This window comes from Brienomyrus brachyistius, chromosome 7 (assembly GCF_023856365.1).
Source record: "Brienomyrus brachyistius isolate T26 chromosome 7, BBRACH_0.4, whole genome shotgun sequence".
In the NCBI taxonomy this organism is placed as follows: domain Eukaryota; kingdom Metazoa; phylum Chordata; class Actinopteri; order Osteoglossiformes; family Mormyridae; genus Brienomyrus; species Brienomyrus brachyistius.
Genome location: NC_064539.1, coordinates 12,057,570 through 12,084,143, shown reverse-complemented (window position 1 = coordinate 12,084,143; position 26,574 = coordinate 12,057,570). Strand labels below are relative to the sequence as shown.

The 26,574-nt window shown below is 41.6% G+C and overlaps 2 protein-coding genes across 5 annotated transcripts; both read right to left on the bottom strand.

Moving 5' to 3' along the window:
* Window positions 1–4,478: 4,478 nt before the first annotated feature.
* LOC125745645 (G-protein coupled receptor family C group 5 member B-like) lies at window positions 4,479–18,894 on the bottom strand. Of its 3 annotated transcripts, none has more exons than XM_049018674.1 (7): window positions 17,848–18,894; window positions 6,257–7,114; window positions 6,058–6,164; window positions 5,800–5,827; window positions 5,543–5,626; window positions 5,394–5,447; window positions 4,479–5,311 (listed from the first exon to the last, which is right to left on the bottom strand). In XM_049018674.1, exons 2-5 carry the CDS (start codon window positions 7,110–7,112, stop codon window positions 5,559–5,561), a joined length of 1,059 nt encoding a protein of 352 aa, XP_048874631.1. In that variant the 5' UTR covers window positions 7,113–7,114; window positions 17,848–18,894; the 3' UTR covers window positions 4,479–5,311; window positions 5,394–5,447; window positions 5,543–5,558. The 3 variants fall into 3 exon arrangements, with proteins under 3 accessions (XP_048874631.1, XP_048874629.1, XP_048874628.1); XM_049018672.1 differs by lacking the exon at window positions 17,848–18,894 and adding an exon at window positions 8,630–9,667; XM_049018671.1 differs by lacking the exon at window positions 17,848–18,894 and having other exon boundaries at window positions 6,257–9,668.
* On the bottom strand, window positions 13,679–26,061 carry LOC125745646 (G-protein coupled receptor family C group 5 member B-like). 2 transcript variants are annotated; one of them, XR_007398727.1, is made up of 10 exons: window positions 23,182–26,061; window positions 22,983–23,089; window positions 22,700–22,726; window positions 22,498–22,617; window positions 15,475–16,561; window positions 15,276–15,382; window positions 15,001–15,028; window positions 14,743–14,826; window positions 14,594–14,647; window positions 13,679–14,511 (listed from the first exon to the last, which is right to left on the bottom strand). XR_007398727.1 is itself a non-coding variant. In XM_049018675.1 (9 exons), exons 5-8 carry the CDS (start codon window positions 16,328–16,330, stop codon window positions 14,759–14,761), a joined length of 1,059 nt encoding a protein of 352 aa, XP_048874632.1. In that variant the 5' UTR covers window positions 16,331–16,561; window positions 22,498–22,617; window positions 22,700–22,726; window positions 22,983–23,089; window positions 23,182–26,061; the 3' UTR covers window positions 13,679–14,511; window positions 14,743–14,758. The 2 variants fall into 2 exon arrangements, 1 of the variants encoding a protein (XP_048874632.1); XM_049018675.1 differs by lacking the exon at window positions 14,594–14,647.
* Window positions 26,062–26,574: the final 513 nt, after the last annotated feature.

Sequence of the window (26,574 nt, the reverse complement as noted above, 5' to 3'; positions counted from 1 at the left end):
TTCTGACCACAGACGTTAAACTTAGCAGCAATGCTAATGGGACACGTCTTACTTGTAATCAGCAGTCACGCAAAAATTACCTACAAGTAATTTAATGCAAACTATACAATTGGTTTTAAAACAAAATTGTGTGTTTTAGACAAGTCAAATGAAGATTTGAAAACTACCATTTAACTGTATTTTTAGACTACCGTCGGTCCTCCTATATCCGCGACTTCGCCTCTGCGGATTCATCCAGCCAACCGTATATGGAAAATACAGGGTTACAAACTTTCATCGTTTGGCTGCCTGGTGTGAGATTTTTAATGCCAAACAATTCTGCACACACATGCCAATTCATGTATGCAATAGTTTTACTGCCTTGTGAATAATCTATAGGGTTTGCAAGCTACCCCAATGCTTTGATATATATATTTTATATAAATGTATAAAAAATTAATATATTTTATAAAAATATTGATATATTTTATAATGGAACAATATAGATTTCCGTAATACTTCTCGCGTGAGCCCACTGCGATGGTTGCATCTGTAGTGTTCAGACTTTTTTCTTGTCATTTTTCCCTAGATAACACAGTATAACAACTATTTTACCTAGTATATACATTGTATTAGGTATTATAAATTAACTAGGGGTTGTTTGAAGTATACGAGAGGATTTGCCTAGGTTATACGCAAATACAATACTACTTCATTTTATGCAATGGATATTACCATCCGCAGATTTTGGTATCCGCGGGGGTCCTGGTACCAATCCGGAGGGACGACTGTACATTTAATCACTGTTGTGTCATATGCAGCAATAGCCACATCGCAACACGCATCGCAAATCAAAGATGTGTATCAGAATATGAGCGTCACTTAAGAAAAAGCTAGGAGACAGTCAGAAAGTTATTTTTCTGACTCTGGAACGGATTGGGTGGTGTTGGCTATTGCTAACTAGTTTAGTCGGTTAATATTCTGTATGTCCGTGCCGAATAGTAAGGGGCCGTCCATAATGGTCATCATTTTCACGAGCGTACAAACCGTACGCTGGGGGGGGAGCGGGTTAATAGCCCATATACGCTTTTTTGAAAACGGAAAAATGACGACCGTACCGATGTTCATATCGAGCGTCATTTGAATTTCGCGCGGACGGCTAGCTCCCGTCGCTTGGTTTTGCATCACAATGGCGGATACGGCCGACTTCACAAAAATATTTACATGTGCAAATCACAGGAAAACGGCCATTCATAAGGCCCCCTGTAATGCGTATGAACAGTTTATTAATGTTTTCTGCTTTGTGCATTCTTCTGGCAAACGTGTAGATGCCGTGAAGGCTGGACAGAAACTCCAAACTGGAACCAAAACATTGGAATCGAGCCGGACTGACTTCTATCGCAGTGCAATCGTCTGCATGGAAAAAAATCTAAACAAAACCCTCGATTAAGACTATTCAGAATTATTTTACGCCCTATGTATTTGTTTTTCTAGATACAATTTTTCCAAATTATACCATTTGTGTATTAATGCTCTAAAATAGCGTGAAAATGCCGAGATCGCATCCCAATTAAAGTCAATGCATATACTATTCCCATGGGGACGGGGTTGAAAACAGTGCTGCTATAGAGGGGGATCCCATGTCAAATTTCTGTACAACCTCGTCACCAGGAGGCAGTTTCCTATATTGCATGCTGATAGTGTTCTGTATGCATATTATGACTGAGCTTGCTTTTTTGGTTCTGCTGCATCTTTTTCAGGATTCTGATATTAGTTAAGACCTGGTTTGTGTTCTATGCAAAACTGTCATGTTGCACAGCTCGTCAGGTACTGGTATTTATTTATTTATTTCTCTTTTTTTTATAATTAGTAAAATATTAAAAAGGCAGGCATCAATTTTCATAGCAGAATTTTTGTATATCAGCAAAGCTTCCTAGGTATTAATTCTTATTTATTTCAGAGTGATGATCCTCAGGCAGCCATCAACGGATCATGCCCAACCTTATCACAAATTCCTCATTGTAATACCCTCAGCTTTCATCACAGAATTTTCTTCTTGACTTCTACATTTTTACGTATTATCCAATTCAGAAAGAAGATGCCGTTTGTTCTGGGAAAATGTTGTCATGTATCTATTGTTCCAGGGACAACCAACCTGTAGTAGAACTGTGTATCAGAATGAGTTTGTTGGCTTCTGCTGATCTTCCTGGCACTACATGTACATGTTTGTCTCCTGTCTTTGGTAGATAGTTCATACATGTACATCCTCATGTATCCTACATGTTTTTGGAAAAACAATATAACAACCCCTTTTTCTTGAAATCCCTGTCTTTATTTGAAATACTACAGTATTCTAGATACTAGTAAACTCCACAGATACTACCTGTGCCCTACAGAGCTCAAACATGTTAAATGGGCACTGGTATTGTACGCATATCATAATTTTTTTAATAGGTTTGTACACTTTTTTTTGGGGGGGGGGGGGGGTAGGTGAAAAGAGTACTCTGTATACTTGTGAAAATGATGACAATTATGGACGGCCCCTAAGGTTGGACAGTATATAGACTTTTTGCTATATATGCCAATGGGTTGTATTAAGTTAAACCCGCAATACGTCACGATTTGTGTGTTGTGATCATTTTACTAGGGGATGTCGAAGACGTACGTTGCAGAGATGCATAAAGTTTCTATATTTCTTTTTAATGTTAAAGAAAGTTTCATATAAACTAAATGTATAGCGAGTGCTCAGGACTATGAAAAGCTGTATTTTGTTAAGGCAAATGGGACTGAGGCATTTCGTATCATTTGAAGGTAGTAATTTACAACACAGTTAAGCATAAAGTGCAAATGCAGGCGTAATGAGGCGCCGTAACGCTTTCTTAAATGATCATAATGCGTGAATTGCCAACTTTGTCTTACAGTAGGGTGCCAAACATAAACTCAAAGAAACTGTTATTTAGATATAAACTCAAAAAATACAAACGGGACCAGCGACTGCGACGCAGATGATATGCAACGTCAAGTTCACCAGTCGGTTCTCCCTTTTACACGAGCTCAGTGCCTATAAAAACTCGCACGATTAGATGATAGAAATTAACTTTGTCCTTAGGAACAAAACTAGCTAGTCTGATTTATCGCTAATGATGGTTTCTATATATGATAAACAACAAGATGACACTGCATGAGCATGTCGGTTGAAATTAACTTAATTTAGAATGCCACTAGCTTTAGGAGGCTAGCGAATTACTTCACAAGTTCTACAGCACAGCACTGCTGCTTGCTAATCGTCCTATACCGACATTCAGTCAGTAATATCTGCCTATTTTATTGCATATACAAAAAGGCAATTTGCGCCGATCACCAAAGCAGCTTCTTCCTAGGAATACTGCGAAGGATGGCGATAGGCTGTATTTAAAAGTTTGTAAATCTAGCGATGAACGTTCTTAAAATGGCGCGTTAGTGTGCCCTCTTCCAGTGAGTGGAATAGCTCCCTCATAATTGTCCCCAAAAAAGATGGCACGTTGAGGGTGTGCATCGATTTTAGGTGAATGCAGTGTTGAAGTTCTATGCCTGCCCAATGTACAGGGTAGATGATCTGTTGGAGAGGAGAGGATCAGAACTGCCAAATTCATTACAACCCTTTACTAAGGGTATTAGCAGGTACCAGTGACAGAAGATTCAAAGCAGTACACAGCATTCAGGGCCCCTATAGGACTATACCAGTTTATTGTGATGCTGTTTGGGTCATGGTGCACTTGCAACTTATGGAACTAAGGACTGCTGTGGTGCTTACGTAGATGATGTGGTGATTTACAATGACTCACGGACCACTCATCTGCAACACCTACAAAAGGTGCTGCGCAGGGTCACTGAGGGAAGGGTTGATGCTGAACCTAGCTAAGTGTGACTAGGCAAAACATGAGACCCGCTACTTGGGTGGTGTTTTAGTGGGCAGGAGGTGCGCCCTCAGGTGAACAAACTGGAAGCGATTAACCAGTGTCCAAGGCATCAAACCAAGAAGTAGGTGAGTTATCTCACTTTGCTTGGATTAGATTTTCCATTATGTAGGGGTTTTGGTCATATACTGTCCACCGCTATGCTGAGGTATGCTATTCTTCAACAGGGTTTTAAAAGAAAGAGCATGGTGGAAGGAAAACATTCAGAAAATGTTGGTTATTGCTAAATCAATGATGTATTTGTGGACCAGGGTGAAAGCTCACATTGTCCCAAATGATAACATACAGTTTTCCTGAATTGATAAAGCACATTTCCTAAAATCTTCTCTCCTTTCCTCAAAACACTACAGTAAGCACAAACCCTAAAATTGAAACTAAACTCATAAAACCTTTGACTCATCTTGCAAATTCAAACAATCTTCTCAAAACTATACTCAATGACAAAAAAAGTTAAGCAGCCTGAAGTAATAGTGTGATTTGTATGTAATTTGGTACACGTGCAGTCCAGTGATGGCTATGTAAATGATTCGATTTGCAAGGAGATTTAAGATTCAAGAGATTTATTCGTCACGTACACAGTCGTACACATACAACGTAGTGGAATGTAACCCTGGTCACTCTGAGCAGCCGTGCATGATAACAAAATACATAGAAAAAATAACAATATGAGATAAAAAATATATATGAAATCTTCAGCTGTACATAATCTGTACATAAGTGATAGATAAGAGGTACTTGCTTTGCAATATAAGTGCAATAAAGGCCTGAGGTATGTGCCAACAATTTGGACAGTGTGAAAGCAATACCTAGAGGCACTGAGTATTGTCCTGGTTTAGGAGCCTTACAGTATGACCTGTGGGAAAAAGCTCCTCCTTGACCTTTCCATTGTGGTCATAAGGCTGCGGAAGCATTTGTCTGAATTCGAGCCGCTACCTCGCCTTGCTGACCAGAGTACGTGCGTGTGTGGACCAGGTGAGGTCCTCCTGTAGGTGGACACCGAGGTATTTGAAGGTGCTCACTCTTTCCACTGTAGCTCCATTAATGTGGACAGGTGTGCAGGAGCCCCACTGCCTCCTGTGGTCCGACATCAGCTCCTTTATTTTTCTGACGTTCAGCTGAGGCTGTTATGCAGGCACCACCTTCCAAGGTTCTCCACTTCCTTCAAGGAGGCAGACTCATCATTGTTGGAGATGAGGCCGAGCACTACTGCGTCATCAGCAAATTTCACATAGGAATTTGAGCTGAGTGTGGCTACACAGTCGTAGGTGTAGAGGGTGTACAGCAGTGGGCTCAAAACATAGCCTTGCGGAGCTCCCGTGCTGAGGGTGATTGCGCTGGATACACAGTAAGTGGAAGATCAGAGACTTCATTGTAACCTAAAATTTTAAATATATGGATATTAGGAAGATGTGACAGAAATACTTTATTAAGTATTCTTTAGCTTATTGCCATCTTTACCTTCAAAGCAGTTGCAACCTTTTACTGTAAGTGTCATGACACCACGGATATTTCCTATAGTAACAAATCACACAATAAAACCAGTAAAAAAAAGCCAGTAAACCACAAAGGTCACAGTTTACTGAATATCTGTGGGCAGGCAAGCTCACCATCATGCGGGGACAACTAGGGAAGTTGGCCTAGCTCCAGGTCCTGGGGGGGCCCAAGTGGGAGGGGCTGTGCATCATGGGGACCTGTGGCAAAGTGCAGGAGTTGCTGCTGGTATCACGGTTTCAGTAAACAACAACAATAGCAGCCAAAAATGACAAACGTAAGTGTCCTTCAGCTTATAATCAAAATCCAAGAGACACACACCCAGTCGTCCTCCCCACCCCTCAACCTAGCCTTTAACAATCTGCTTGCTTACCTGTGAAGGTGGGGGGCATGGAGGACACCTGCGGTGAGAGACAGGCATTTACAGACCATGTGAAACATCCTTCAGCAGTACATAAGTGAATTTTTTGAATGGGATATACACTTCTATGTACATGTGTGAACTGCAACCATGGTTTTTAACACTTGGCAGATGAGATCTAAGTAACATTAAAAGGCCCATAGACCAAACTTGTATTGTAAAGCATTTGGGTGTGTGTGTGTGAGCTGCTGCATGAGGAGCTGCACTCACGGCTGCCTCATCCACTATGAAAATCTGCACAGTGGTGTGGTCGATGTTGCCCTGGCAGGGAGCAATGGGTTCTGTTCTAATGGTGCCGTTCTGGTCACTTTCAGAAGCTGCACAAGAGGAGGTGGAAGGAATAAGTAAAGGCTATGCTCTCTCTCAAACATGCACACACACGCACAGTGGTAAAATGAAAGCACCATACCTGAGCTGCTGTCATCAAAGGGAAAGCCGTCCCTCTGGTGGCGTGTGGCCCGCAAGGTAGCGTGGACCTTAGGGACGGCATGCAGCACCAGCAGCACCCAGGCCTGTGCCACCAGCAGCAAGGCCTGCCCCCAGTCATCCCAGGCGGAGGACAGGCCGAGAGCTGCGTTGCCATGAAGATGGAACGTAAGCCAGGTGGTCCACAGCAGGGCTGAAGAGAGGCACGTGGCGAGCAGCCACATGGCACTACATCGCCACTGTGGCTGCCCCCCGCACAGGCTCCAGACTGCTCCCACCAGTGCTGTCGCAAGCAGGAGCAGCACATAGGAACTGGTTAGCACCAGTTCCAGTGGGTGGTATTCACAGGCTGACAGGTCCCTGCGCACCACAATGAGTAGGATCCACTCAGGATCCACTATGGCAAGGAACACTGCCAGCCCCACCAGAACACCATTGCCTGGACTACGGGCACCACGCACCAACTGCCGCAGCCGCACACCATGGACCACCAGGCAAGCAAAGCTGAGGGCAAATAGCACCCCCCAGAAACTGCGCCGTACGACGCAGAGATGCTCTCCCCGCTCTATAAGGTACGTAATGCTGAGGCTGCAGAGCCCAACGATGCCGGCGAGCAGCAGGAGCAGCGGTCCCACTCCACTGCGTACCTCTGCCACTCGCCACATCAGGCCCACCAGCCCCAGCAACAGCAAAGCCACCAGTGCCCCAACCATTGCTGCCGTCGCCACCATGACCCACACCGTGTTTTCCTTGCCAGGAGGAGAAGCCACGTCCAAGGAGGAACTGTGGCTGACCAGGGACAGGATGAAAATTATATGGACCATGGAAGAAAATGCCATTGCTAACAGAGAGAGAGAAAGAGAGAAAGAACAGAATCATATTGTGGGTGGAAGATACATTAGTTCAGGATATAAGACAGGTCACAAACTGACCATGTCAATGTCAGCAGCAGACTGCAAGTGTGTGAGACTGTTGGCACTTAGTAAAAAAACATAAACCACCATTATACAAAGTCAACAAGCTGAGCAACTATGTGAGCATGACAGCACATTTACTGGATGTGTGTGTGCCTGTGTGTGAGAGAGAGCGAGAAAAAGAAAGGCAGTTACAAGTGGGTATAGAAAATGGATGGCCAACAAATGTCTAATTTAAGGAACATACTACCAGAAACAAATAGTATCTGCCCTGGATTGTTACAGGGAATAAAATGTCCATAACCCAAAAATGTCTGAAACTGACTAGACATTTTATATATTTCTGTAAAGGAATACATCATTCTTTAGATTCTCAGTTGTTTGTTTCTTCATTAAAAGCTTTTAATTAAAAATTACTCAAAAAATGTACTGTCCCCATCCAAATTGGAGCTACTTTTAAAAAAAATGGAGATATAAGAATTGACGTTTCAGAGGGTGCATAAATAAGCATGGAAATAAGTTACAATGTATTGAGTTGTGGTATTTGTAACTACATTATGTCCATGTTGAGAAATTTGTCGGGAGGGGAGATGGACAGCACAGCTCTGGGAATTAAGGAGTTTCTCACTGTTTATTTTAAATTAATGATATTTCAATTCATATATAGACGTAATTTATATTATTTTCGTGTAATAATGACTGTGATCTGCGATAGGCTGGCCCCCCGTCCTGGGTTGTTCCCTGCCTCATGCCCATTGCCTCCGGGATAGGCTCCGGACCCCCCGCAACCCAGTAGGATAAGCGGTTTGGAAAATGGATGGATGGATGACTGTGATTATTTCAATCAATTGTTACATATCTTTAACATTGTGTATTAATATTGTGAAAGTATTTTGTGGAATTTTAAAGATGTTTGGACTATAACAGATGTCAGTTATATTCTAATAAATTATGTCCTTAATATTTGTCCTTGGCTGAACTTCAGGAATCTAATGATATTGAAACAATCGAGATTGACTATTTGTACAAATATTGATTTAGTGTCTTTAACTGCGTAGATGAAGATGGGGGAATATATCTACCATTAAGTTTCTATAAAAATCTCCTATGTAAATGCAGTTTTCTTTACAAGTATTTTAGTGTCTGGCGATTAATCTCTGTTTAACATCCAGTACAGCAGACATAATCAAACAATTAAACCTGGTCCACCGATCACAAGGCGTCGATTTAGGTATGGACGGAAGGGACATGTGGCAGTACCGTGTGTGTTTAGGCATGGAGGTTCGGCTCTGACTCGGTCCTTACCAATACTGAAAACAAACCTACCCTTGCTCTGATTCCCATTCAAGAAAATCACAAACGATGCAATCTCAGTCCGCTAATCAGTGCAAATTTTACCCTGACGCCGCCAACCCCCAATATTAACGAGGAGCTAAGATTACCTTTGCCGATATCCGTCGTCTTCACGAGCCGTTTAAAGAGACACTGAATGTACTTAATATACTGTCTTCGTGTTCTACCGAAAGATTCTTATCTTCTAATACGTTCTATTACTACGTGTTTGCCTGATTTTGACGTATTGTATACTTTCAAATACAGCTACTGCGTAAACCAAGCAGAAAAAAACGCAAACATATCAAATTCCACTTCCTGAAGTTCGTGATGGACTCGTTGGGAAATTTCGGCCATTAGCAATACCCATATTAACATATTTTTGTCCAATAATCTACAGACTGGGCCATCCAAGCATTTGCGGCCTAAAGGCCATCTTCACCGTCGGTAATTCTGACCACTACACACTTCATATTGTCTGTGATGTCGAGATTGGATTGACTCCCCCTTCCAATATCAGTAATCAGTACTGATAACTTCCAAGCTTCACAAATCTGTAGTGAAAGTGATGTTGCTAGCGTTATTTTTTAAGATCTCCAGGGGACGTTTTTGTCCAAAACGACATACAAGTGGTAAAATGGACTGCAATGGACATGAGTAACTCTTACGTCTGACCTACTGTTTTTTCTTGAGGGTATACAATTAACTGTTCGAGCTAACTGGTAACGTAGCCTTGGTGCTCTATTCCCGCTTTTCTGTACTGCAGTCATTCTGACCACAGACGTTAAACTTAGCAGCAATGCTAATGGGACACGTCTTACTTGTAATCAGCAGTCACGTAAAAATTACCTACAAGTAATTTAATGCAAACTATACAATTGGTTTTAAAACAAAATTGTGTAAACTACCATTTAACTGTATTTTTAGACTACCGTCGGTCTTCCTATATCCGCGGCTTCGCCTCTGCGGATTCATCCAGCCAACCGTATATGGAAAGTACAGGGTTACAAACTTTCATCGTTTGGCTGCCTGGTGTGAGATTTTTAATGCCAAACAATTCTGCACGCACATGCCATTCCATGTATGCAATAGTTTTACTGCCTTGTGAATAATCTAAAGGGTTTGCAAGCTACCCCACGGCTTTGATATATATATATATATATATTTTATATAAATGTATAAAATATTGATATATTTTATAAAAATATAAAATATTGATATATTTTATAATGGAACAATATAGATTTCCGTAATACTTCTCGCGTGAGCCCGCTACGATGGTCGCAGCATCTGTAGTGTTCAGACTTTTTTCTTGTCATTTTTCCCTAGATAACACAATATAACAACTATTTACCTAGTATATACATTGTATTAGGTATTATAAATTAACTAGGGGTTGTTTGAAGTATACGAGAGGATTTGCTTAGGTTATACGCAAATACAGTACTACTTCATTTTATGCAATGGATATTACCATCCGCAGATTTTGGTATCCGCGGGGGTCCTGGTACCAATCCGGAGGGATGACTGTATATTTAATCACTATTATGTCATATGCAGAAATAGCCACATCGCAACACGCATCGCAAATCAAAGATGTGTATCAGAATATGAGCGTCACTTAAGAAAAAGCTAGGAGACGGAACGGATTGGGTGGTGTTGGCTATTGCTAACTAGTTTAGTCGGTTAATATTCTGTATGTCCGTGCCGAATAGTAAGGGGCCGTCCATAATGGTCATCATTTTCACGAGCGTACAAACCGTACGCTGGGGGGGGAGCGGGTTAAGAGCCCATATACGCTTTTTTGAAAACGGAAAAATAACGACCGTACCGATGTGCATATCGAGCGCCATTTAAATTTCGCGCGGACGGCTTGCTCCAGTCACTTAGTTTTGCATCACAATGGCGGATATGGCCGACTTCACAAAAATATTTACATATGCAAATCACAGGAAAACGGCCATTCATAAGGCCCCCTGTAATGCGTATGAACAGTTTATTAATATTTTCTGCTTTGTGCATTCTTCTGGCAAACGTGTATATGCCGTGAAGGCTGGACAGAAGCTCTGGAACCAAAACATGGGAATCGAGCCGGACTGACTTGTATCGCAGTGCAATCGTCTGCATGGAAAAAAATCTAAACAAAACCCTCGATTATTTTACGCCCTATGTATTTGTTTTTCTAGATACAATTTTTCCAAATTATACCATTTGTGTATTAATGCTCTAAAATAGCGTGAAAATGCCGAGATCGCATCCCAATTAAAGTCAATGCATATACTATTCCCATGGGGACGGGGTTGAAAACAGTGCTGCTATAGAGGGGGATCCCATGTCAAATTTCTGTACAACCTCGTCACCAGGAGGCAGTTTCCTATATTGCATGCTGATAGTGTTCTGTATGCATATTATGACTGAGCTTGCTTTTTTGGTTCTGCTGCATCTTTTTCAGGATTCTGATATTAGTTAAGACCTGGTTTGTGTTCTATGCTCGTCAGGTACTGGTATTTATTTATTTATTTCTCTTTTTTTTATAATTAGTAAAATATTAAAAAGGCAGGCATCAATTTTCATAGCAGAATTTTTGTATATCAGCAAAGCTTCCTAGGTATTAATTCTTATTTATTTCAGAGTGATGATGCTCAGGCAGCCATCAACGGATCATGCCCAACCTTATCACAAATTCCTCATTGTAATACCCTCAGCTTTCATCACAGAATTTTCTTCTTGACTTCTACATTTTTACGTATTATCCAATTCAGAAAGAAGATGCCGTTTGTTCTGGGAAAATGTTGTCATGTATCTATTGTTCCAGGGACAACCAACCTGTAGTAGAACTGTATCAGAATGACTTTGTTGGCTTCTGCTGATCTTCCTGGCACTACATGTACATGTTTGTCTCCTGCCTTTGGTAGATAGTTCATACATGTATATCCTCATGTATCCTACATGTTTTTGGAAAAACAATATAACAACCCTTTTTTCTTGAAATCCCTGTCTTTATTTGAAATACTACAGTATTCTAGATACTAGTAAACTCCACAGACACTACCTGTGCCCTACAGAGCTCAAACATGTTAAATGGGCACTGGTATTGTATGCATATCATAATTTTTTTTAATAGGTTTGTACACTTTTTTTGGGGGGGAGGGGGGTAGGTGAAAAGAGTACTCTGTATACTTGTGAAAATGATGACAATTATGGACGGCCCCTAAGGTTGGACGGTATATAGACTTTTTGCTATATATGCCAATGGGTTGTATTAAGTTAAACGCGTAATACACGATTTGTGTGTTGTGGTCATTTTACTAGGGGATGTCGAAGACGTACGTCGCACAGATGCATAAAGTTTCTATATTTCTTTTTAATGTTAAAGAAAGTTTCATATAAACTAAATGTATAGCGAGTGCTCAGGACTATGAAAAGCTGTATTTTGTTAAGGCAAATGGGACTGAGGCATTTCGTATCATTTGAAGGTAGTAATTTACAACACAGTTAAGCATAAAGTGCAAATGCAGGCGTAATGAGGCGCCGTAACGCTTTCTTAAATGATCATAATGCGTGAATTGCCAACTTTGTCTTACAGTAGGGTGCCAAACATAAACTCAAAGAAACTGTTATTTAGATATACACTCAAAAATTACAAACGGGACCAGCGACTGCGACGCAGATGATATGCAACGTCAAGTTCACCAGTCGGTTCTCCCTTTTACACGAGCTCAGTGCCTATAAAAACTCGCACGATTAGATGATAGAAATTAACTTTGTCCTTAGGAACAAAACTAGCTAGTCTGATTTATCGCTAATGATGGTTTCTATATATGGTAAACAACAAGATGACACTGCATGAGCATGTCGGTTGAAATTAATTTAGAATGCCACTAGCTTTAGGAGGCTAGCGAATTACTTCACAAGTTCTACAGCACAGCACTGCTGCTTGCTAATCGTCCTATACCGACATTCAGTCAGTAATATCTGCCTATTTTATTGCATATACAAAAAGGCAATTTGCGCCGATCACCAAAGCAGCTTCTTCCTAGGAATACTGCGAAGGATGGCGATAGGCTGTATTTAAAAGTTTGTAAATCTAGCGATGAACGTTCTTAAAATGGCGCGTTAGTGTGCCCTCTTCCAGTGAGTGGAATAGCTCCCTCATAATTGGCCCCAAAAAAGATGGCACGTTGAGGGTGTGCATCGATTTTAGGTGAATGCAGTGTTGAAGTTCTATGCCTGCCCAATGTACAGGGTAGATGAGCTGTTGGAGAGGAGAGTATCAGAACTGCCAAATTCATTACAACCCTTTACTAAGGGTATTAGCAGGTACCAGTGACAGAAGATTCAAAGCAGTACACAGCATTCAGGGCCCCTATAGGACTATACCAGTTTATTGTGATGCTGTTTGGGTCATGGTGCACTTGCAACTTATGGAACTAAGGACTGCTGTGGTGCTTACGTAGATGATGTGGTGATTTACAATGACTCACGGACCACTCATCTGCAACACCTACAAAAGGTGCTGCGCAAGGTCACTGAGGGAAGGGTTGATGCTGAACCTAGCTAAGTGTGACTAGGCAAAACATGAGACCCGCTACTTGGGTGGTGTTTTAGTGGGCAGGAGGTGCGCCCTCAGGTGAACAAACTGGAAGCGATTAACCAGTGTCCAAGGCATCAAACCAAGAAGTAGGTGAGTTATCTCACTTTGCTTGGATTAGATATTCCATTATGTAGGGGTTTTGGTCATATACTGTCCACCGCTATGCTGAGGTATGCTATTCTTCAACAGGGTTTTAAAAGAAAGAGCATGGTGGAAGGAAAACATTCAGAAAATGTTGGTTATTGCTAAATCAATGATGTATTTGTGGACCAGGGTGAAAGCTCACATTGTCCCAAATGATAACATACAGTTTTCCTGAATTGATAAAGCACATTTCCTAAAATCTTCTCTCCTTTCCTCAAAACACTACAGTAAGCACAAACCCTAAAATTGAAACTAAACTCATAAAACCTTTGACTCATCTTGCAAATTCAAACAATCTTCTCAAAACTATACTCAATGACAAAAAAAGTTAAGCAGCCTGAAGTAATAGTGTGATTTGTATGTAATTTGGTACACGTGCAGTCCAGTGATGGCTATGTAAATGATTCGATTTGCAAGGAGATTTAAGATTCAAGAGATTTATTCGTCACGTACACAGTCGTACACATACAACGTAGTGGAATGTAACCCTGGTCACTCTGAGCAGCCGTGCATGATAACAAAATACATAGAAAAAATAACAATATGAGATAAAAAATATATATGAAATCTTCAGCTGTACATAATCTGTACATAAGTGATAGATAAGAGGTACTTGCTTTGCAATATAAGTGCAATAAAGGCCTGAGGTATGTGCCAACAATTTGGACAGTGTGAAAGCAATACCTAGAGGCACTGAGTATTGTCCTGGTTTAGGAGCCTTACAGTATGACCTGTGGGAAAAAGCTCCTCCTTGACCTTTCCATTCTGGTCATAAGGCTGCGGAAGCATTTGTCTGAATTCGAGCCGCTACCTCGCCTTGCTGACCAGAGTACGTGCGTGTGTGGACCAGGTGAGGTCCTCCTGTAGGTGGACACCGAGGTATTTGAAGGTGCTCACTCTTTCCACTGTAGCTCCATTAATGTGGACAGGTGTGCAGGAGCCCCACTGCCTCCTGTGGTCCGACATCAGCTCCTTTATTTTTCTGACGTTCAGCTGAGGCTGTTATGCAGGCACCACCTTCCAAGGTTCTCCACTTCCTTCAAGGAGGCAGACTCATCATTGTTGGAGATGAGGCCGAGCACTACTGCGTCATCAGCAAATTTCACATAGGAATTTGAGCTGAGTGTGGCTACACAGTCGTAGGTGTAGAGGGTGTACAGCAGTGGGCTCAAAACATAGCCTTGCGGAGCTCCCGTGCTGAGGGTGATTGCGCTGGATACACAGTAAGTGGAAGATCAGAGACTTCATTGTAACCTAAAATTTTAAATATATGGATATTAGGAAGATGTGACAGAAATACTTTATTAAGTATTCTTTAGCTTATTGCCATCTTTACCTTCAAAGCAGTTGCAACCTTTTACTGTAAGTGTCATGACACCACGGATATTTCCTATAGTAACAAATCACACAATAAAACCAGTAAAAAAAAGCCAGTAAACCACAAAGGTCACAGTTTACTGAATATCTGTGGGCAGGCAAGCTCACCATCATGCGGGGACAACTAGGGAAGTTGGCCTAGCTCCAGGTCCTGGGGGGGCCCAAGTGGGAGGGGCTGTGCATCATGGGGACCTGTGGCAAAGTGCAGGAGTTGCTGCTGGTATCACGGTTTCAGTAAACAACAACAATAGCAGCCAAAAATGACAAACGTAAGTGTCCTTCAGCTTATAGTCAAAATCCAAGAGACACACACCCAGTCGTCGTCCCCCGCCCCTCAACCTAGCCTTTAACAATCTGCTTGCTTACCTGTGAAGGTGGGGGGCATGGAGGACACCTGCGGGTGAGAGACAGGCATTTACAGACCATGTGAAACATCCTTCAGCAGTACATAAGTGAATTTTTTGAATGGGATATACACTTCTATGTACATGTGTGAACTGCAACCATGGTTTTTAACACTTGGCAGATGAGATCTAAGTAACATTAAAAGGCCCATAGACCAAACTTGTATTGTAAAGCATTTGGGTGTGTGTGTGTGTGTGTGTGTGTGTGTGAGCTGCTGCTTGAGGAGCTGCACTCACGGCTGCCTCATCCACTATGAAAATCTGCACAGTGGTGTGGTCGATGTTGCCCTGGCAGGGAGCAATGGGTTCTGTTCTAATGGTGCCGTTCTGGTCACTTTCAGAAGCTGCACAAGAGGAGGTGGAAGGAATAAGTAAAGGCTATGCTCTCTCTCAAACATGCACACACACGCACAGTGGTAAAATGAAAGCACCATACCTGAGCTGCTGTCATCAAAGGGAAAGCCGTCCCTCTGGTGGCGTGTGGCCCGCAAGGTAGCGTGGACCTTAGGGACGGCATGCAGCACCAGCAGCACCCAGGCCTGTGCCACCAGCAGCAAGGCCTGCCCCCAGTCATCCCAGGCGGAGGACAGGCCGAGAGCTGCGTTGCCATGAAGATGGAACGTAAGCCAGGTGGTCCACAGCAGGGCTGAAGAGAGGCACGTGGCGAGCAGCCACATGGCACTACATCGCCACTGTGGCTGCCCCCCGCACAGGCTCCAGACTGCTCCCACCAGTGCTGTCGCAAGCAGGAGCAGCACATAGGAACTGGTTAGCACCAGTTCCAGTGGGTGGTATTCACAGGCTGACAGGTCCCTGCGCACCACAATGAGTAGGATCCACTCAGGATCCACTATGGCAAGGAACACTGCCAGCCCCACCAGAACACCATTGCCTGGACTACGGGCACCACGCACCAACTGCCGCAGCCGCACACCATGGACCACCAGGCAAGCAAAGCTGAGGGCAAATAGCACCCCCCAGAAACTGCGCCGTACGACGCAGAGATGCTCTCCCCGCTCTATAAGGTACGTAATGCTGAGGCTGCAGAGCCCAACGATGCCGGCGAGCAGCAGGAGCAGCGGTCCCACTCCACTGCGTACCTCTGCCACTCGCCACATCAGGCCCACCAGCCCCAGCAACAGCAAAGCCACCAGTGCCCCAACCATTGCTGCCGTCGCCACCATGACCCACACCGTGTTTTCCTTGCCAGGAGGAGAAGCCACGTCCAAGGAGGAACTGTGGCTGACCAGGGACAGGATGAAAATTATATGGACCATGGAAGAAAATGCCATTGCTAACAGAGAGAGAGAAAGAGAGAAAGAACAGAATCATATTGTGGGTGGAAGATACATTAGTTCAGGATATAAGACAGGTCACAAACTGACCATGTCAATGTCAGCAGCAGACTGCAAGTGTGTGAGACTGTTGGCACTTAGTAAAAAAACATAAACCACCATTATACAAAGTCAACAAGCTGAGCAACTATGTGAGCATGACAGCACATTTACTGGATGTGTGTGTGCCTGTGTGTGAGAGAGAGCGAGAAAAAGAAAGGCAGTTACAAGTGGGTATAGAAAATGGATGGCCAACAAATGTCTAATTTAAGGAACATACTACCAGAAACAAATAGTATCTGCCCTGGATTGTTACAGGGAATAAAATGTCCATAACCCAAAAATGTCTGAAACTGACTAGACATTTTATATATTTCTGTAAAGGAATACATCATTCTTTAGATTCTCAGTTGTTTGTTTCTTCATTAAAAGCTTTTAATTAAAAATTACTCAAAAAATGTACTGTCCCCATCCAAATTGGAGCTACTTTTAAAAAAAATGGAGATATAAGAATTGACGTTTCAGAGGGTGCATAAATAAGCATGGAAATAAGTTACAATGTATTGAGTTGTGGTATTTGTAACTACATTATGTCCATGTTGAGAAATTTGTCGGGAGGGGAGATGGACAGCACAGCTCTGGGAATTAAGGAGTTTCTCACTGTTTATTTTAAATTAATGATATTTCAATTCATATATAGACGTAATTTATATTATTTTCGTGTAATAATGACTGTGATCTGCGATAGGCTGGCCCCCCGTCCTGGGTTGTTCCCTGCCTCATGCCCATTGCCTCCGGGATAGGCTCCGGACCCCCCACAACCCAGTAGGATAAGCGGTTTGGAAAATGGATGGATGGATGACTGTGATTATTTCAATCAATTGTTACATATCTTTAACATTGTGTATTAATATTGTGAAAGTATTTTGTGGAATTTTAAAGATGTTTGGACTATAACAGATGTCAGTTATATTCTAATAAATTATGTCCTTAATATTTGTCCTTGGCTGAACTTCAGGAATCTAATGATATTGAAACAATCGAGATTGACTATTTGTACAAATATTGATTTAGTGTCTTTAACTGCGTAGATGAAGATGGGGGAATATATCTACCATTAAGTTTCTATAAAAATCTCCTATGTAAATGCAGTTTTCTTTACAAGTATTTTAGTGTCTGGCGATTAATCTCTGTTTAACATCCAGTACAGCAGACATAATCAAACAATTAAACCTGGTCCACCGATCACAAGGCGTCGATTTAGGTATGGACGGAAGGGACATGTGGCAGTACCGTGTGTGTTTAGGCATGGAGGTTCGGCTCTGACTCGGTCCTTACCAATACTGAAAACAAACCTACCCTTGCTCTGATTCCCATTCAAGAAAATCACAAACGATGCAATCTCAGTCCGCTAATCAGTGCAAATTTTACCCTGACGCCGCCAACCCCCAATATTAACGAGGAGCTAAGATTACCTTTGCCGATATCCGTCGTCTTCACGAGCCGTTTAAAGAGACACTGAATGTACTTAATATACTGTCTTCGTGTTCTACCGAAAGATTCTTATCTTCTAATACGTTCTATTACTACGTGTTTGCCTGATTTTGACGTATTGTATACTTTCAAATACAGCTACTGCGTAAACCAAGCAGAAAAAAACGCAAACATATCAAATTCCACTTCCTGAAGTTCGTGATGGACTCGTTGGGAAATTTCGGCCATTAGCAATACCCATATTAACATATTTTTGTCCAATAATCTACAGACTGGGCCATCCAAGCATTTGCGGCCTAAAGGCCATCTTCACCGTCGGTAATTCTGACCACTACACACTTCATATTGTCTGTGATGTCGAGATTGGATTGACTCCCCCTTCCAATATCAGTAATCAGTACTGATAACTTCCAAGCTTCACAAATCTGTAGTGAAAGTGATGTTGCTAGCGTTATTTTTTAAGATCTCCAGGGGACGTTTTTGTCCAAAACGACATACAAGTGGTAAAATGGACTGCAATGGACATGAGTAACTCTTACGTCTGACCTACTGTTTTTTCTTGAGGGTATACAATTAACTGTTCGAGCTAACTGGTAACGTAGCCTTGGTGCTCTATTCCCGCTTTTCTGTACTGCAGTCATTCTGACCACAGACGTTAAACTTAGCAGCAATGCTAATGGGACACGTCTTACTTGTAATCAGCAGTCACGTAAAAATTACCTACAAGTAATTTAATGCAAACTATACAATTGGTTTTAAAACAAAATTGTGTGTTTTAGACAAGTCAAATGAAGATTTGAAAACTACCATTTAACTGTATTTTTAGACTACCGTCGGTCTTCCTATATCCGCGGCTTCGCCTCTGCGGATTCATCCAGCCAACCGTATATGGAAAGTACAGGGTTACAAACTTTCATCGTTTGGCTGCCTGGTGTGAGATTTTTAATGCCAAACAATTCTGCACGCACATGCCATTCCATGTATGCAATAGTTTTACTGCCTTGTGAATAATCTAAAGGGTTTGCAAGCTACCCCACGGCTTTGATATATATATATATATATATATATATATATATATATATATATATATATATATATATATTTTATATAAATGTATAAAATATTGATATATTTTATAAAAATATAAAATATTGATATATTTTATAATGGAACAATATAGATTTCCGTAATACTTCTCGCGTGAGCCCGCTACGATGGTCGCAGCATCTGTAGTGTTCAGACTTTTTTCTTGTCATTTTTCCCTAGATAACACAATATAACAACTATTTACCTAGTATATACATTGTATTAGGTATTATAAATTAACTAGGGGTTGTTTGAAGTATACGAGAGGATTTGCTTAGGTTATACGCAAATACAGTACTACTTCATTTTATGCAATGGACATTACCATCCGCAGATTTTGGTATCCGCGGGGGTCCTGGTACCAATCCGGAGGGACGACTGTACATTTAATCACTGTTGTGTCATATGCAGAAATAGCCACATCGCAACACGCATCGCAAATCAAAGATGTGTATCAGAATATGAGCGTCACTTAAGAAAAAGCTAGGAGACGGAACGGATTGGGTGGTGTTGGCTATTGCTAACTAGTTTAGTCGGTTAATATTCTGTATGTCCGTGCCGAATAGTAAGGGGCCGTCCATAATGGTCATCATTTTCACGAGCGTACAAACCGTACGCTGGGGGGGGGAGCGGGTTAAGAGCCCATATACGCTTTTTTGAAAACGGAAAAATAACGACCGTACCGATGTGCATATCGAGCGCCATTTAAATTTCGCGCGGACGGCTTGCTCCAGTCACTTAGTTTTGCATCACAATGGCGGATATGGCCGACTTCACAAAAATATTTACATATGCAAATCACAGGAAAACGGCCATTCATAAGGCCCCCTGTAATGCGTATGAACAGTTTATTAATGTTTTCTGCTTTGTGCATTCTTCTGGCAAACGTGTAGATACCGTGAAAGCTGGACAGAAGCTCTGGAACCAAAACATTGGAATCGAGCCGGACTGACTTGTACCGCAGTGCAATCGTCTGCATGGAAAAAAATCTAAACAAAACCCTCGATTAATTCTATTCAGGATTATTTTACGCCCTGTGCCCTATGTATTTGTTTTTCTAGATACAATTTTTCCAAATTATACCATTTGTGTATTAATGCTTGAAAATAGCATGAAAATGCCAAGATCGCATCCCATTTAAAGTCAATTCATATACTATGGGGGACGGGGTTGAAAACAGTGCTGCTATAGAGGGGGATCCCATGTCAAATTTCTGTACAACCTCGTCACCAGGAGGCAGTTTCCTATATTGCATGCTGATAGTGTTCTGTATGCATATTATGACTGAGCTTGCTTTTTTGGTTCTGCTGCATCTTTTTCAGGATTCTGATATTAGTTAAGACCTGGTTTGTGTTCTATGCAAAACTGTCATGTTGCACAGCTCGTCAGGTACTGGTATTTTTTTATTATTATCATTATTTTTCTTTTTTTATAATTAGTAAAATATTAAAAAGGCAGGCATCAATTTTCATAGCAGAATTTTTGTATATCAGCAAAGCTTCCTAGGTATTAATTCTTATTTATTTCAGAGTGATGATGCTCAGGCAGCCATCAACGGATCATGCCCAACCTTATCACAAATTCCTCATTGTAATACCCTCAGCTTTCATCACAGAATTTTCTTCTTGACTTCTACATTTTTACGTATTATTCATTTCAGAAAAAAGATGCAGTTTGTTCTGAGAAAATGTTGTCATGTATCTATTGTTCCAGGGACAACCAACCTGTAGTAGAACTGTATCAGAATGAGTTTGTTGGCTTCTGCTGATCTTCCTGGCACTACATGTACATCTGTTTGTCTCCTGTCTTTGGTAGATAGTTCATACATGCAGGGACGGATTATAGGTTGTGTGGGCCCCTGGGCAAAACGTTCGCGAGGGCCCCCCCCCAGCACCACAACCACCACAATTCAAGGGCCCTTGGCAGCCAAACACCCTCCCTATAGGGTCAGGGGCCCTTGTAGGCAGAGGATCAAAGAATTTAGGCCCTCTAAAATAGACAAACGAAAATACATTGTTGATAAGCGCTGCAAATTGTTTTGGGCTAGGGGCCCCACGGGCCCCCCGCACCCCAAAGACCCCTGGGCAGCTGCCCCGGTCCGTAATCCGTCTCTGCATATCTTACCTTTATAAAGAAACATTTTATTTGACAAGAACATATAATAAGCGAACCAGCACCCACAACTTAAGCAACGACAGGGAATCGGATTTCAATACGTGTATTAAACACACAAGACAATGAATATTAAAAACTACATAGATATATATATAACCCTTGAGGGTGCAGAATGGTTTCGATGCAGCAGACCCACGTGAAGAGAGTAAAAAAACGTATTGCGGAGAAAGTACGTTATATTAATAAATGACATGACAGCTCTTCTAAAAAGAATTTACTATCTTTATTAACAGCAACTCTCTTTTAATACTAACAGCAGGACAACTAGGGAAGCCAACAATTTACACGAAACTTAGGGATACACGCTAAACACGCATGTTGCCATTAATTGATGCCAACTCTCACGCATCTGGCGTGACATTCGCGCTTTTTGATTCTTGCGCTCACGCAAGAAATCACGCAAATCTACGTTACGGTAAGTGAAAACGCTCGTTACAAAATATCGTGTTTGGCGCGATCTATTCCCTTTTGTGTCTAGACTCCGAATATGAGACATCACCTTTTTAGGCGTATTTTAAGGAATATAATAAAATCATGATCTGGAACTGTCCACCTTTGGCAGTAATGAAGGGAAGAATGGTGCCCCAACTCTACTCCATATTTAATAATGAGGCCTATTCTCTGACCAGAGAGTAGCAACCGTTGAGGAGCACTTTCAGGCAAAGGCTCATCTCTCTCCAACTGAGCGTTTAAGCTGCTCCTGTGTGCCTATTGCCATTCGTTTTTCAGTGTTTCCAGTATGCATGTCCCCACCCAGCTCAGATGACAGTAACCCAGCTCTCTGTGATTCATCTCTGCATTGTTCCACCTGCACTAAATTACACACATTACACGTTTAAAATATGTGTCTATTCCTCAATTAGAATATCTGCAGCATACTATACACTTTCTTGTAATGATTTAGTTATGTATTTGGCAGGGGGCAATTATTATTTTTGTAATACTGCTGGACAATAAACAATACTACCAGAGTACCAACAAAGTCCTTATCTGTTTTGCACTTACTGTTCTTGTTAGAATCTGCATTTTTAACAAGTTCCTTACATGACCACTAGATGACAGTCTATAACAGTTGTAGAAGAGCCCTCCTATAACATAGCCAAACTTTACATGACATAATCTATAGGTTACAGCTTACAGTTTCAGCTAATGGATACATATGAGGTATCATAATAAAGGAAGAAAAAGCACACAAGTCTGTCATTCACTGGCTGTTAATTATTGTTTATATAAATATATAAAGAAGAAGAGTGGAGAAATCACATCCTGAGTAGACGTTGGAGTAGGAGGGCAGGGAAACATTGGAGAAGGAGGGAAGAGAAGGGCTGCACGAGACATTGTTGAACCTGTTACAGTTCAACACACACTACCAATGTGTGTGGGCAGGCAAGCCCATCATCTTGCGGGGACAACAGAGAAAGCTGGCTTAGCTCCAGGTCCAGGGGGGGCCCAAATAGGAAAGGCTTTGCGTCATGGGGGCCTGTGGAAAACTGCAGGAGGTATCACAGTTTCAGTGTGTGGGACACACACCCAGTCCCAGTCCCCCAACCTAACATTTAACAAGCCGCTTACCTGTGAAGTTGGGGGCATGGAGGACACCTGCGGGTGAGAGACAGGCATTTAGAGACCATGTGAAATAACCTTCAGCAATTCAGAAGTGAAATTTTTGAATGGGATATACACTTCTATGTACATGTAAGCCCTGCAACCATGGTTTTTAACACTGGGCAGATGAGGTCTAAGTAACAGGAAAAGGCCCATAGACCAAACCTATATTGTAAAGCGTTTGGGTTTCCTGAGTGTGTGTGTGTGTTTGTGTCTGTATTTGAGCTGCTGAATGAGGAGCTGCACTCACAGCTGCCTTGTCCACTATGAAAACCTGCACAGTGGGCTGGTCAATGCTGCCCTGGGAGGGAGCAATGGGCTCTGTTCTCATGGTGCCGTTCTGGTCACTTTTAGAAGCTGCACAAGAGTGGGTGAAAGGAAGAAGTAAAGGCTATGCTCTCTCTCAAACATGCACACACACACACAGTGGTAAAATGAAAGTACCATACCTGAGCTGCTGTCATCAAAGGGAAAGCCGTCCCTCCGGTGGCGTGTGGCCCGCAAGGTAGCGTGGACCTTAGGGACGGCATGCAGCACCAGCAGCACCCAGGCCTGTGCCACCAGCAGCAAGGCCTGCCCCCAGTCATCCCAGGCGGAGGACAGGCCGAGAGCTGCGTTGCCACGTAGACGAAAGCTAAGCCAGGTGGTCCACAGCAGGGCTGAAGAGAGGCAGGTGGCGAGCAGCCACATGGCACTACATCGCCACTGTGGCTGCCCCCCGCACAGGCTCCAGACTGCTCCCACCAGTAGATACTGGCCGACAAGTTCCAGTTGGTGGTACCGACAGGCTGACTGTCTCCTGTGCACCACAATAAGCAGGATCCTCTCAGGGTCCCCTTTGGCCAAGAACACTGCCAGCCCCACCAGACCACTGCTGCCAGGGCTATGGGCGCCACGCGCCATCACTAACAGAAGGAGAGAGAGAGGGGAGAGAGAGAGCTAGAGAGAGAGGCAGTTACAAAGTGAGTATAGATAATGGATGAACAAACCTAACTTGCTTCGTCTGTTTATTCGTTTTCTGTTTTCCAAGTGTTCATTAGTTCTCTGCTTCCCTGTTTTGGTTTATCCTTTATTTGATATTGTTTATCCCTGTGTTTAATTTGCCTTGTTTATGATTGTCTGCCCCTGCCTTGGTTATGTTTTGTTTTACTTGTTTTTTTATTTTTCCCCTACTGCAGTATTTCCCAATGTTTTCTTAGTTTCAGGTGTTGTAAATTCCTTAGTACTCTGTGCTCATTAGTGTTAGTTTCTTCACCGGTGTCTTGTTGCCCCGTGCCCTCATTGATTGGTTTTTGAATGGGATTGTTCCTTTGTGTTACCTTTATTGCAGATAATATATATTTATCACATGTCACAGTAAAACATTTTTTTAATAAATAGACATTACACTGTAAATTGTAATTGTAAGCTTTTTATGTCATTAGACAATAGTTTTGAATTTGGTACCTAGGCCTATGTTACACAGCTTTTGATGCTGCACTTTTTATAACAATAAGTATTGAGAAACAGAGAAAGAGACGGAGACTTGCTAGCCAGAGAGGACACGCTCTTAATTGATAGTCCTGAAAAGGACTACATCTGGCACCAAACAGGCACCAAACCAATTGCAAATAGAAAATAGAAGGTTGTCAGACGCCGAACTGTAAGACGCATACATGGCGGGAGATTTATGTAAGGTAAATACACATGGGAATCGGGACAGGGTACACGCAAGATACGGGCAAACACACGCACGACAATAAGGAAATAACATTAACAACAACAATGCAAGGGCTATTTACAACTGTACGCAGGGTATGCTGGAACACGCGCCCTGCCGGCAGTACAGTGTCATACTTCCTTATGGCAAAATTTAGTCAACACCTGTTCCTTTTAAATTATAAAATTTTAAATATGGGTTATAAAAATGGAGATTAGACATTTCAGGGGATGCATAAATACGCAGAGAAATAAATATAGTGTGTTGAGGTGTGGTACTTGTAACTGTATTCACGATACAGTAGAATCCGTTTATAGTGATCATGTCTATCTGGGTGAAATTACTTCATGGCAGATTAGCCTTAGGTAGCTAGCTAGAAGCAGATGGGTTACCAAAGGGCTATCAAAGGAAAGTAAAGTAAAAAAAAATTACCATAGTTTTAATTTTTCCCATATCCAAAATGAACACTACTTGATTACTATAAATAAATTATTTAAATAGTATTTGTACAATAATGAATCTGTCCCAATGCTCTTTGATACATATACCGCAAGTGATTGATAGCTATAACCGTGATCACTATAAACAGTTTCAACTGTATTTCCATGCTGATAAGTTTGTAGAGTTGGGAGAGGAGATGGGACAGCACAGCTCTGGGAAATAAGTCTTTCATTATTTGTTTTATATTAATATTTTAATTCATATAATCATATAATAGTTACTTATATTACCTTTGAGTAGGAATGACTGATTATTTCAATGAATTGTTAAATGAAATATGTTTTTATATTACGTATAAATATTCTGAAAGTATTTTATCAAATTAAAAAGATGTTTGGACTATATCAGATGTCAGTCATATTCTAATGAATTATGCCTTAATATCTGTGTTTGGATGAATATTAATCTAATATTACATTAAAATCTACATAATTTAAAACAGTAAAACGTAAAACAGTAAAGAATGTTCACAAAAACATAAAGAACACAAAACACTTCCTGTGTCAACAAAATCCATGAAGTCAGAACTGTCACACAGGACATTATCATATAGAAATTGACTATTTGTGAAAATATTCATGATTTAATGTCTTTAACTACGTAGATTTGAAGGGGTTTGGCTCTGACTCGGTCCTTACCAATGCTGAAACCAAACCTGCACGCTTGCACTGATCCCCACTCAAGAAAATCACAAACGTTGTAATATCAGTCAGCTAATTATTGCAAATTTTACCCTGACCCTGCCAACCTCCAATCTTAATGAATTACACATTTAGGAGCTAAGATTACCTTTGTCTTCACGAGCCATTTAAACAGACACTGAATTTACCTGTCTTCTATATTTTTAGGTAATTACCTGATTGTGACGTATTGTATTCTTTCACAAGCACCTACTTTATTGTGTAAGGAACATAAACTCAGCAAAAAAACAAAACAGTATATCAAAGTCTACTACCTGAAGTTAGTGATGGACTTAAGGAGAAATTTCAGCCATTAGCAATACCCATATTAACATATTTTTGTCTAATAATCCACAGACTGGGCCATCCAAGCCTTTGCGGCCTAAAGGCCATCTTCACCGTCGGTAATTCTGACCACTACACACTTCATATTGTCTGTGATGTCGAGATTGGATTGACTCCCCCTTCCAATATCAGTAATCAGTACTGATAACCTCTAAGCTTCACAAATCTGTAGTGAAAGTGATGTTGCTAGCGTTATTTTTAAAGATTGTAGGGGGTGCGGCTAGGAGGCTGTTGTAAGAGAAAAGCCAGTCTCGGAGATCTACTCAAATGCATGTTTTACTGTTAACAAAGTGTTCATTTTCCTTACAGTTAGCATACGTTTTTGTCTAAAACGACATACAAGTGAGGCAAATGGCACATTTATGAGTAACTCTTACGTCTGACCTACCATTTTCTCTTGAGGGTATACAGTTAACTGTTCGAGCTAACTGGTAACGTAGCCTTGGTGCTCTGTTCCCACTTTTCTGTACTGCAATCATTCTGACCACAGCCGTTAAACTTAGCAGCAAAGCTAATGGGACATGTCTTCCTTGTAATCAGCAGTCATGCAAAAATTACCAACAAGTAATTTAACGCAAACTGATTAACCATACAATTGGGTTTAAAAAAAAAAAAAT

Excerpts from the sequence above, each read along its gene's own strand:
- LOC125745645 (XM_049018674.1), bottom strand. The coding sequence starts at position 7,112 with ATGGCATTTTCTTCCATGGTCCATATAATTTTCATCCTGTCCCTGGTC. Across the intron at positions 5,828-6,057 it reads TCATAGTGGATGAGGCAGCC|GTGTCCTCCATGCCCCCCAC; the intron begins GTGAGTGCAGCT and ends CTCTCACCGCAG. Across the intron at positions 5,627-5,799 it reads CATGCCCCCCACCTTCACAG|GTCCCCATGATGCACAGCCC; the intron begins GTAAGCAAGCAG and ends ACTTTGCCACAG.
- LOC125745646 (XM_049018675.1), bottom strand. The coding sequence starts at position 16,330 with ATGGCATTTTCTTCCATGGTCCATATAATTTTCATCCTGTCCCTGGTC. Across the intron at positions 15,029-15,275 it reads TCATAGTGGATGAGGCAGCC|GTGTCCTCCATGCCCCCCAC; the intron begins GTGAGTGCAGCT and ends TCTCACCCGCAG. Across the intron at positions 14,827-15,000 it reads CATGCCCCCCACCTTCACAG|GTCCCCATGATGCACAGCCC; the intron begins GTAAGCAAGCAG and ends ACTTTGCCACAG.